The sequence below is a fragment of the Orbicella faveolata genome, unplaced genomic scaffold (genome assembly GCF_042242905.1).
Source record: "Orbicella faveolata isolate gen_17 unplaced genomic scaffold, um_ofav_v1 contig_35, whole genome shotgun sequence".
NCBI lineage: Eukaryota > Metazoa > Cnidaria > Anthozoa > Scleractinia > Merulinidae > Orbicella > Orbicella faveolata.
Window position 1 is genome coordinate 27,754,844 of NW_028301564.1, and position 12,070 is coordinate 27,766,913.

At 39.0% G+C, this 12,070-nt stretch overlaps 1 protein-coding gene across 3 annotated transcripts; it reads right to left on the reverse strand.

Annotated features, from left to right (window-relative positions):
• Positions 1-3,615: 3,615 nt before the first annotated feature.
• LOC149104106 (nucleoside diphosphate-linked moiety X motif 6-like) lies at positions 3,616-11,300 on the reverse strand. 3 transcript variants are annotated; one of them, XM_089273083.1, is made up of 6 exons: positions 10,647-11,300; positions 9,028-9,234; positions 8,140-8,195; positions 6,657-6,732; positions 5,776-5,823; positions 3,616-4,836 (listed from the first exon to the last, which is right to left on the reverse strand). In XM_089273083.1, exons 1-6 carry the CDS (start codon positions 10,852-10,854, stop codon positions 4,511-4,513), a joined length of 921 nt encoding a protein of 306 aa, XP_089129209.1. In that variant the 5' UTR covers positions 10,855-11,300; the 3' UTR covers positions 3,616-4,510. The 3 variants fall into 3 exon arrangements, with proteins under 3 accessions (XP_089129209.1, XP_089129211.1, XP_089129210.1); XM_089273085.1 differs by lacking the exon at positions 9,028-9,234; XM_089273084.1 differs by lacking the exon at positions 5,776-5,823.
• Positions 11,301-12,070: the final 770 nt, after the last annotated feature.

Genomic DNA, 12,070 nt, shown 5'->3' on the forward strand with positions numbered 1-12,070 from the left:
CTTTCTATTTCGCTTTACTCGCTAAACTTAAAACTCGGCAGACCACCGAGACGTACTCTCCCCAGACCTTTACAGTCACGGCAGCCGTTGTAGCACCAGCCGTAGTGATTTGCTTAAACTCCCTGCTGATAAGGAGAGGACGGAGCTCCAAAGCTGAACACGGCTGCTCATAATGGTTACATTTCCTTTGAATACCCCTGTGTTCGTCTAGTGCCAGAAGGAGAGAGAAAACTGTCAAAAAATATATTTAGTAGGTCAATCAGTTCGGTAGTTAGAAACCGGCCATATAACGTAACATCGGTCAATATCGCCTGCATTAACAAATTTCTTAATGTTCCCCTAGAATTATGTTATTTGAAGTGAGGTAGTTTAATGTTCTCGCAAGAATTCAAAGCAAGTTTGTTCAAAATTGGTGCTATTCGTCAAGCAATTTCTGATTTCACAAAAATGTAAACAATTATGAAAACACGAAGATAAATGAGCAATAACCACAAAGACAATTATAACACAAATCTGCCTTTATGTCTGAAATTCTAACGAAATATTTTGATATTACTTACCCGAAAATGTATCAGAAATCACTCCTGAAGTAAAGGACAAGAATGGCTGTATAACAACTCAACAAAATCGCTCCCAAAGTAAAACTGACTAAATTAAACCCCAATTAAAACCTTCACGAGCAGTTAGTTCAGCAATTGTATTGAAACAAACTGTTCCTGCATGAGAAAAGGATTTAAATGCTCAGGAAATATTATTGACGTAACTTTAAAACAGTTGATATTAAGTCAGTCAGATCCTCATACCCTTAGCAACTCAGAGCATCAGAGCAATGGACAACAAGCCGGGTCTAAAACACAGGTCACATTCCACAGGTCAAGAGTAGAAATCCCTATTCTACTGATGAATAGCTATGCCAAAAGTTTCCCCTCGATCTAAAAAAACATTTTCGCAGAGTGCTAGGTTTAATTAGGGCTAAGAAACTGAATCTTGGTGCTGTTTATTTATCTGTAGCACAGTGACCTGTGCTCTGACCTGTGGAATGTGACCCGAAGTACAGACCCGCCGTGGACAACATAAAACAGGTACAAAAACGACGAACGAGAGAGCTAGTAAATTAACTTATTTCTGAAATGTGGTATTCAGTAAGAAACTTTCAAACCTGCTATTCCGATGTGCTTGTCTAAACGAACTTGGTAATTCTTTATTCCGAAAGTTTCACACCCTCCCAGTATACAACAATTTCTTTACTGTGTGCACTTAAAAAAATGCTCAACGAAATGGTTGTACTACACCAATAAACTGCGAGAAAGGGCAAGCGTAGCGAAACGAAGCGAAAAGCTAACAAGGACATGAAAAGAGAAAACGAAAGCGTATACTTATCTGCGAAGGGGAGTTCGTACATCGACGAAGATGCTGGTTCAACCTTCACATCACACGACGGTTTCTGACACTAAAATGAACAGGATGTCCTTTGAGACTTCCTTACATACACGATTAAAATTCATTCCACCCACTAGAAAAGTGTTTGCTGCATCAGAATATTTCACTGAGATTTCTGTGCGTCAAACAATAGAGCATACAATGATATCAATAAAAAATATCGAATAAAGCACGCACTCAGTCGCCAGTTATTTTCTTCTAAAAAGTACAGGTATTTCAAATGAAATTCGTTGAATAGTTTTCAAGAAGTTGACTCTTGAAGTCCTCTGTGATATCACTGAAATCCCCAAGGAAAGACAGAACATGTGTCTTCGGGAGCTTGAAATTCATCGTCGTGTTTTAAATGCACAACGTGTCTTATACTCAGTTGTGTTGGCATTTTACAGAGCCAAGCCCTGTAAACTGAAGGTGTCAGGTGTTTACCAAGATAGGCACGGAAGGCGTGCTCAGACTATTCGGTGACAACACTGGGACTGTAAAATTGTGTAAAATCAAAAAATATAAACATATCAAAAATAATTCTGTAAATTTATTTAACATCAATTCTGTCTTGAATTCCAAACATGATTTGTTACCCACAATGCAAGGATTTGAGTTAGAGACAAAACTAGAGGGCCAGAACAATGCTTTTTCCTGACAGTTCCCTTGATAAAAATAAAATTTCTCTAACCAAATATATAACACATAGTAACGGTTTCTAGCCTGCTTTCAGGGGGCAGCCCTCCTTTCCATCCATTCATTATGACTGACAAGATTTTAACAAATTTTCCTTTTTCATAGGGAAAATGTCTTTTTCCTGACCATTTCCTGACCTTTAGTAGCGTGTCTAAAAAACTCGAATAGCGAATAGCGAATGGTGGCGAACAGTCACGGATAGTGGCGAATAGTCGTCAATAGTCACCGCTTTAGTTCAGCACTGATCTGGATTCGTTGAAACTGATCACGTGACAAAAAACAATAAAATACGAATGTGAGGCAAGTGCTTTGTGATTAGTTTATCAATTAGCTGAAAAGACACAAACGAGCTGCTCTGATAATCAGTTATAAAAACAACAACATCTAAGCTACATCTTGCGTTAATTAATTATCCAAACAAGCATGAGAATTTCAGGGAATTTATCACCTTGTCTTCTCAGGACTTAGGCTAGGGTCGACAGTAAGAAGACAGAAAACACAAGGATAACCTAATAAAGACGTATTTACGCTTTTGCAGCGGTGAAAACAGAAGAAATTACGTTTAGAAACACCTTTTCTACTGATAAGCATCCATGCTTTTTATCGGGAAAATTGGGTACCAAATTCCCCCCAACTTGGCCACTATTTGCCACTATTTGTCCACTACTTGCCACTATTCGCGACTGTTCGCCACTATTCGAGACTGTTCGTCACTATTCGCACTATTCGAGACTGTTTGTACTATTCGCACTATTCGCTATTCGCGACTATTCGCTACTTGGGTTTTCCAGACAACCCCTTTAGCAACCCTGCCTCTGAATTCGTGTTGTCGGTATTTTCACAACTTTAGCGAGAAACACTTACAATTCTCAGGCAATTACTGAGAGACATTAAAATCTACTGAAATAAAGTGTATTTGGTCAAGTTGCCTTTAATGATCTCAGTTGAAATAAAATAATACCAAATGACTGGTCTGGCAAAAATATTGGCACGCAAATCAGTAATGGCTGATGCACCGTTTAGTAACTGTGGAAATCAAGAGACTGCATACACTAAAATTCTGTTGGAAAGCCGTCAAATTACAAACTTGGTATGTCAGCGTAAGTTGTCAACGGCCACACAAACGTCTATAGAAAAATACAAATTGAAATATATGTTTTGAGACAGGTTTCGAAAACGTTTTTTACGATAACTGCAGAAATTCGATCCATCCTCGAAGTATAGTCTGTGATTACTGGTGATTACTTATATATATGTTGAGTATTAAAAACTGCAGTTATTTAGAAACTTTCTAATTGAAGACACATTTTACAGGTGGTCTCATGACCTTTCTCCCTCTAGAATTATGGTCTACGGGAAGAGGATCTGAAATGGTAAGACTGCCATTATTGGACCTCTGACGTCAGTATGGGAGTTGTAGCATGGAGTTCAAACAAGGACGCTGTTTCCACCGTAAACGATACGATACGATACGATACGATACGATACGATACGATACGATACGATACGATACTTTATTTAACGTGGAGTTACCCAAAGCTAATCAGCTAGTTTACAGGTAATCCACGGCCCAAGTATATTCTAAAAATTAAAACTAAAAAATGTACAATAATTGATCGTATAAAACTAGAAAGACCTATCAGCGCAGAGAACTAAAAATCTAAAGAATCAAATCATAATAAATTCCGACATCAGTCAAACTTAAGCGATCAAATTTTGTTGTTCACTTCATTAACAAATGAAGTGAAAGTTTGGGAGACCTAGAAATAACAAATGAAGTGAAAGTTTGGGAGACCTAGAAAAAACTGTGGAAACACTCGCCTGAAGGCCAGTTCGTTAACAAGCGCACGCTGCTAAGCTACTCACTATCTACAACAGAATAGATAGTGAATAGCGTAGCTAATCAGAGAACGCCATTTGTGATAGAATGCTAGTAGATTTATATTAAAACTCGATAGAAACACGGTACATGTATATGTTTTCTATTTCGTAAATGTAAAGCAGACACAATTGAACCTTGAAAAGATGAAACGCCGTGGAAACCACACGTACCTGATACCTTAGGTAGGGTCACGAGATCTATCAGCATGAAAACGAGGCTGATTTTCAAAATTTCACAACTGGTAGCGTTAGCAAACGTAAACTGGGGGACGAATCAATTTCGAGATCAGTGTTGATTAAATACACGAGAATAGGATCATAATCTCTTGCTAAGTATCAGTAACTGCTGGGAAAAATAGAACAGGTGTATAAGTAGTAAGACATTTTATTTTAATAACTTTTCTATTACCAAACGCCATTTTGAATCTCTTCAAAATGATTTCTAAATTAGTTATCAAGATGCTTATCAGTTTTATTGTTACTAAAGATGAATGAAATTAACAGTTTTAATTTGTTAGTTGGGCAGATATCTGTGATAAAGAGAGATCGTCTGTTCAGGATTTATCCAAGACCTCATTCTGTTTTGTACCATATCGACATTTTCAAATCCGTTCTTTAATCCATGGGCAGCCAACCTTCCTACAAGCTTCGTCAATGGACCGACCTCTGGGTGGGTAAGGAGAGTTGCTAGTTTCATCCACTCACACTTGTCAGTCTCTTCTTCGCAGTGGTTGATCGCAGAGCTCAGTGGCTCCAATCTACACACAATGTAGATGTCAGACTTATCAAAGTCATTCCTCATTTGGTGTTGCTGCCTGAACATTAAGACAGATCTGAAATCTAGGATTTAAAAAAAAAAACTGATCGCTCATTTTACAGTGATGAAGAATTAACAGTTTGATTATGAGCTCGCATAGAAGTCGCGAGCCAATAATCTAATTGTGTACTATTCTTTCAAAACTTTAGCTCTTCGCTGACACTTCGAAAATGCAAAGAATTAAGCGTCGCCCGTTTTGTTAACAACCGCACATGTACACCGTGTCAGGCTACTCACTACTTACAACCAGGAGCCCATGATCCATAGGCCATGGACTCTTGCTACAAAAGAATATATAGCGAGTAGCGTATATTAGCCGGTAAGAGAACCGCATTCGGGGAAGAACGCAAGTAGATTTATACTAATGCCTAATAAATGCTCTGCGAGCAGCACTGAAAGAGTGTCAGCTTTAAGTTTCGCCCAGTACGCAAAAAAGTCCGAGACCGTTAATTTGTTAAGCAGTATTGTACCAGTGCGCGGTCACGTGCGAGCTAGGTCAGTAAGAGATTTATTTCATGACTTCATGATTGAAAGACGTCAGCTATGAAAACTTTACCCGGTCCAATACGCAGAAGATATTCGACTGGCAACATTAAAGACGGTGAAGCGTTCTGATTGGCTGATTTTATTCTAACAACTAAGTCATTGGAACTAGCGTTTTGTTTAATTTCCAACATAAAAGGGTTAAGACAAACTTAAAATCATATATGCTCTTTATTTTGTGAAGATTTTGTTTTGTGTAATCTAAAGAGAGCAAAATATAAAGTACAGCTGTTATATTCAAGGCCTGAGAATGTGTAAAGAGGCTGTGAACCATATGATTTGAAATGATTTGAGATTAAAATTTCTTACACCTAAGGGCGGCATGGAAAGTCATGAGATTTAATCAATTTTTTATTTGAAAACAAATTCTCTGTTTTCCAGTTAGGAATGAGTGATATGAGCTTCTTAAAACACACTACCTGCTTGGACGCCAGTTTCTTCCCCTACTTCACGAACGGCTGTTTCCTCTAAACATGTCAAGGAAAAAGAATATATTACAAACGAGAACTTCATCAGTAATCATCAGTAATTGCACAACGAGTTGAGTAATTCTAAAGAGGCTAAAGCCGCTTATTGTTAAAAAATAAATTAAAAGAGGTAAGGCTGACTCTCTTGTGAAATTCCCAACTTCCTACAGGCCCAGGTTTATAAAACGTAAACAATTGCAAAAAAGGTGATTTGAATATGGAGGCCAAAACTGAAGAAGTCCAAAAATATCTGTCGCTGTGTTTCTTTTCAATTGAGGTCTCATAAATTCAATTTTAAATATTATGTTTTATTATATGGCTGCGTCTCACAAAGACTGGGAACTACCGAATTCACGAATATGATTGGCTGAAATCGATATTGACCGCGGTCTAGATTTTCCCATCTAGATCGGCATCTAGCTAGACCGGTTTCATTTTGCGTTGACAAAGTAGCAAACTAAACTACAGAAATGTTCACCATTTTCTTTTATTTTCTTCTCAATCATTTATGGCACTGCCAAAAAGCCTGATGACAAAACAAACAAGTAAAGAGAACGAGCAAATTTCGGCAGGTTTAAGTTAAGCTCATCGCCGTTCGCAAGCAAACTGTCCGCAAACCAGTTACATTAAACGAATTAAAGTTTTCTTCTTTGCCATATAATAAACATCTTATTAACCGAGCTAAGTCGGTCTGTATGGGAGAATCTTGACCTCGGTCGTGTGTACAGACCTCACTGCGTTCGGTCTGTACTCACGACCTCGGTCAAGATTCTCCCATACAGACCTCCAGCTCGGTTAATAAGAGCTAAATATATCTTTCGTGAATAACTCACCAAAATTTTCCTGTTCATTTGAAAGTCCTCCAGGAAATTTCCACATTTTAGGTCTCCTTGTTTGTCCAACTTTATACTGCAATGTTAAGAGCAATGCTAATATTATCATCACCAAACTAATCACCAAAACCTGTGGAGCAGGGATGGTGCTGTGGTGAGAGCGCTTACCTCCCACCAATATGGCCCCACCCGGTGTCATATATGGGTTGACTTTGTTGTTGGTTCTCGCCTTCCTCCGAGGATTTTTGTAATATTGTAATTTATTTATTTGTACTAAGCGTTTTACTAGGTAGGGCGGTTTTCGAATGATGACTGTAGTAAAAACAAACCAAAAGTAAACTCGTCTTCTGAGTCAGTCTTATCAAAGGAAAATGAACGCTATACAACAGTCATCAGAGCTCAAAACAAAACCACTGAGGTGGCACTTTCTATACTACCGAAACTTCTTGAACTTTTGAAACGGGCACAAACGGAACGGAAATTTCTTACAAAAGTTCCTAGAAAATCCGACACTCACTAATAATCCGAAACGCGAACCATTCAGCAGGAAATTCCGAAAACGTTTCGGTTGAATGGAAGGCGCCCTACAATACGGTGCACGGCTGGCAAAAACGCTCACAAGTGACGATTGGTGTCGATTTGGTTTTGGAAAACTGGCCGATAATTTAATGCTCACTTTGATTGGCTGAAGCATGCTGCAGTAATTTATAAACCAATCATATCACAGAGCTAAGCAATAGCAAAACCAATTAAAGTACGAGGCCTCGTCCACACTACACCGGAGGAATTTGAAAAGTGGAGGTTTCACTTTGCAAACGCATCAAATGTTTTCCGTCCACACTGCGCCGGAGGAATTCAAAAACGAAACGAAGCTCCGTTTTCAAATTTTTCTGGCATAGTGTGGACGGGGACTGAAAGTAAGAAGCTCCTTGCAATAGTCAAAACAAAAAAACGCGCAAAAACGTCAGTTCTGAATTGCAGTAATTGCAATATTTCAAGTACGACAGAAATTCGAGCTCTTAGCGTCGATTGTGTAAGCAAGTTGTTTCCTATGATGGACCCCTATAATGATACACCTATATGCCGCGCAGAGAGCTTTAATTTTGGGAGGCGGCGTGGCCGAGTGGTTTAGGGCGCTGGATTTGAAATCTGGAGGTCCCTGGTTCAAATCCTCCGCCCTACCGCTATCTGGATTTGTTCTCGGTAGCCCCGAGTTCAACTCCTCGACCGCGTTGTGTAAAAAGCCAACTGGTCAGCCTCCCACCAGTTGGGATTCTTAATTGTTTATGTTATATTTGAAATATTTGTTTGTTTATTTACAGTGTCCCCAATTAGCACATTAGTGCTAAATACATCGACACTTATATAAAGTGATTATTATTATTATTATTATTATTATTATTATTATTATTATTATTAGATACAGAGATCGTTACGCTGATTTGCCAATGTATATTTAACCACACGTTTTGTGTGCACTTACCGTATATTTGTCCTGAACTACCAACACCTCACTTGTTTTACTGTTGAGGACAACACCTGAAAATAATCAACATATCGCGTAAGAAAAAAAAAAAACACACGGTAAAAATCAAGAAGATGAAGGGTGACAGAGTTAACTGGGAAATTAGAGAACTTAAGCAAACAACGACGACGACGGCAACGAGAATCTCACCACTTCGACTTTGTTACGCCATGTCAACAATTTTTTTCGTATTTTTCATAGAAACTAAAACCGCATGCCTAATTTAACAAATATACGAATTTTCATGAGAATCCGTTACAAAGCATGGAAATATGAAGATCAAGAAATGTATGCCAACTCAGGCGTCAATCAAAAAGGCTTCCCGGACAGATCTACACTTACAGTCGCTAAACCCGCGCCTTAATTAAATAGTAATGGCATCATACATTTTAAAAGCAGGTCACTGTCTTCACCAACGCGCTACTACTCAGTTCACCTTTAACACCAACTACATAAATTTGCACTTTTGAATAGATATGTGCATTCTTCTGCATTCAAACCTGGACTTGTTTATCCATGACGCCTCATGATCCCACACAACGGTAAACATCGATCAAGGTCCAATTCGTCAACGAAATTTTCTCCGTATACTCGTTATATCACGGAAATTTAACCGTTAAGCAGCTGAAAATTTAAACGCCAACCGTTAGAAAGGTACAGTATATATTTTTTTGACCGTCAACCGTCAAAGGTGACCCAGCCCCATTGAGATCCCCAAGCTGTGTGATATATGTTTGTGATCTGAGCTGTTTCAAGCACTTATGTACGGGATGCCAAATTTCGATGACCCTATCGCTCCGGTAGATTTGATAGCTTTGAAGAAATATGATAAAGTAAAAGTTATACCTGCGACTCCAACTTGGTGAGTAGCGAAAGGTGGCACTCTACTTTCCTCGAATTGTGGGAGCCATTTTAACAGCATGGCATAATCACTGACAGCGTGATGATAAATGAAGCCATGATCAAATGCCACCGGTATCAAATGGCTCTGGGCAATTGGTACTTTCATCCATGCAGACGTTTTTCTGCCTTCCTTCCAATAAAGAATGCTTTCTGGACAACAAAGCAAACGGAGATAAAATGCACCTGTCTCTTGTAAGTTATGAAAAGTACATCGCGTCACGCGTGATGAGTGCGTGACGTGCTTTAAGTGTACGCTATGAAGCCAGACGCGACTTGAAGGGCAAATTATGGATAAAATTAAAAGCATACACTCGTAAACAGGACTTTGTCCCACCTCTACTGTCTTTGCTGCCCTCTACGTACCAAAAGTTAGTTTCCTGATTTCTATTAGATGATCTTATTTGCATTTTGAACTTGAAAGAAAAAATCGCTTGCACTTGACGTCATCATGTTCTAAAATCCAAAACTAAAGAGACACCACCGTTTCTATCCTCATCAGGCATAAAGTGTGCTATAGTTATATCTGTGTACAACTTTTCAGCCCAGTAGCTTGCTTCGTCTGGAAACCAGCGCATTTTGAATTTCAGAATTATGGCGTGCGTGACATGCATAAAGCTAGGAATGCGTTTTCGAAAAGTATATACTTATCTCGGGATTTTTGGCCTATTCAGAAGTTAAAGTATTAGGAAAACTGCTTATGTAAACGCTTGTTTGTTCAGTACAGATAATCAGTCTCCTAGATAGCCAAAGTAAGTTGCTCATGTTTACACTATTTTCAGGCCGCCATGTTGGTGTACCACGGAGGTACACCAACATGGCGGCTCCATACTGGGCTCTGTAAATTTGTGCAAAATGTTTCGACGAATATCTGAAGTTTAGGAAAACGCACAGCCTTAAAACTTGGAGAAGTGTCTTCTTTATCAATCTCCTATAACATCACAATTGCTTGACTTAATCCACTGAATGGTTTTCGAGTTATAGTTTTTACTGCGTGACAATGCAAGCCAAGAATACCAAACGATCCACGTTCTTCCGGTTCAATAAATGATGATTTAGGAGGGCGGTGGCATCAAACCAATCACAACTTTGACAACTTTGACAACACCTTCCTGAGTAGGATAAAAAATCCACTAGGCTCCAAACCGAAGCACTCAACTACTTCTTAAGTTTGTGGCAGAGAGGAGGCTTTGAACCCTGGACTTCCGGATTACAAATCGACCGCTCTAACCACTAAGCCACGCGCCAACCAATTTCCCGCAAAGATCCAATTTTCAATTTTTTTGCATTGAACCCGCGAGTTGCGCGCCTCTTTCGTGTTTATGTTTTTTCAATTGTCCCAGAATAAAGAAAAGAGTTTAGTTCCTTTTGTACAACTCAATACTTTAAGAAAACGCACGCAATAGTGAAGATGTGAATTTACATATCGCCTGATTAGACGCCCTTTGCCGCCCTTTGTCGTGCTATATGAAAGTTATAAATTTTCACTGGCGAACGTAACCCTTAAAATGTTGAAATGTTATCTTCAACATTAGAAAACTAATGCAGTGGTAAAGTTGACTCACCTTTCAACCTAAAAGAAAATTTATCAATGCTATAGTTTCCTCCCAGCTGGTCCAAATTCACCTCTATTCCGTCAAACTCGGCTGGCTGCCACTCCAGGCATTTCACAGCAAGTAATGCGGCAGCAGAACTGTGTTGGTTTCTACACACATAAACTTTACAAAGTCCTTTTCCAGCCGACTCGACGCATCTCTTAATCAAAGGTAACATTAAAGCGAGTCTTTTTGCACAAAATTTCAGCTGTACCTACTAGCTAGTCTGGTTGTTCTGCTTGCTGCATTAACACAGTGAAAGACAAAGCAAACAATTGATGAGGGAGGACAGATCGAGATTTGAACGATAACAATGGCTCTAATACCATGCAAATCTAGATCCATTGATGAATAGAACAATACATGTACAATACGTACAGATTCTGGTCAGCACTGTGCGCAGTGTATATGACCTCAACCCAACTGAACTGAACATAGCAATTTCTATACCGTGCAGTATGTAAATCGAATGACAAGGATTCATTTTCAAACTGATAGACCCCTCACAGATACTGATCGAATGCTGTAACAGTGCAATGCCGAGAAGAGTACAATGCATAAATTTTGTTCTTATGCAATTCCAGTGTCACACTGACCAGGTTACAAAAAAAAAAAAAAACATTAATTAAACACAGTTGTCTTACGTGTAGTCAAAAGGTGCAACCTCTAGCAAACGGCGCTATGTAATTTTTTTTTAGAAACTACACAAAACGATATGAAAAGTGTAAGACAACTTATTTAAATGTTTCTTTCTTAATCCTAGTCAGTGTGACACTGGAATGTCTTGCGTGACCCTTAAGGCCACGTGCTATTGCGTAACAGCATAATTCACGCACTGCGCTCTTCGCGGAATCGCACTGTTACTGGTGCATTTTACAGGACTCTTGTTTCTAATCTACATAAATGATATACAACAAATGCTCGCAATAGCCCTTCTCACGGTTAGTTTTCATCATTTACATTACAATGAAATCTAACGTTGATGAGAGGCATGTTTCGGGCTGAATCTGCAAAATAGCCCGGTTAGGTTATATTGCAACGCAAATGAGAGAAAAAAAAAGCGCTTTTATTGTCTTTTATATCAATAATTTAAGACCGAGGGGTTGGGGAGGGTGGACTCCAATATAAAAAGGATAAGGGTGCTCTACTCACCTTTTAGGGGTTACCTCAAAGGGTTGCACGCGTTCGAGGTTCCTTTTAGGGTATTGAGCCAAAAAAAAAAAAATTATGTCAGGAGATAATGTGTTTTTTCAGAATTGGAACCTCTTAGGGGTGAAAAATATTTAAGCCACTCCCACAGAACAGGATCTTGGTACCTCTTAGGGGTTCTTTTCAAACTTTCCGACGAGCACCCCCGTCTTTTTTATATGGGAGTCCCCCCGGGAATTTAAGAT

Coding starts and splice junctions, on each gene's coding strand:
- LOC149104106 (XM_089273083.1), bottom strand. CDS start 10,854: ATGTTACCTTTGATTAAGAGATGCGTCGAGTCGGCTGGAAAAGGACTT. Junction 6,733..8,139: donor TAGTTCAGGACAAATATACG/GTAAGTGCACAC, acceptor TTAACATTGCAG/TATAAAGTTGGACAAACAAG. Junction 5,824..6,656: donor AAATGAACAGGAAAATTTTG/GTGAGTTATTCA, acceptor TGACATGTTTAG/AGGAAACAGCCGTTCGTGAA.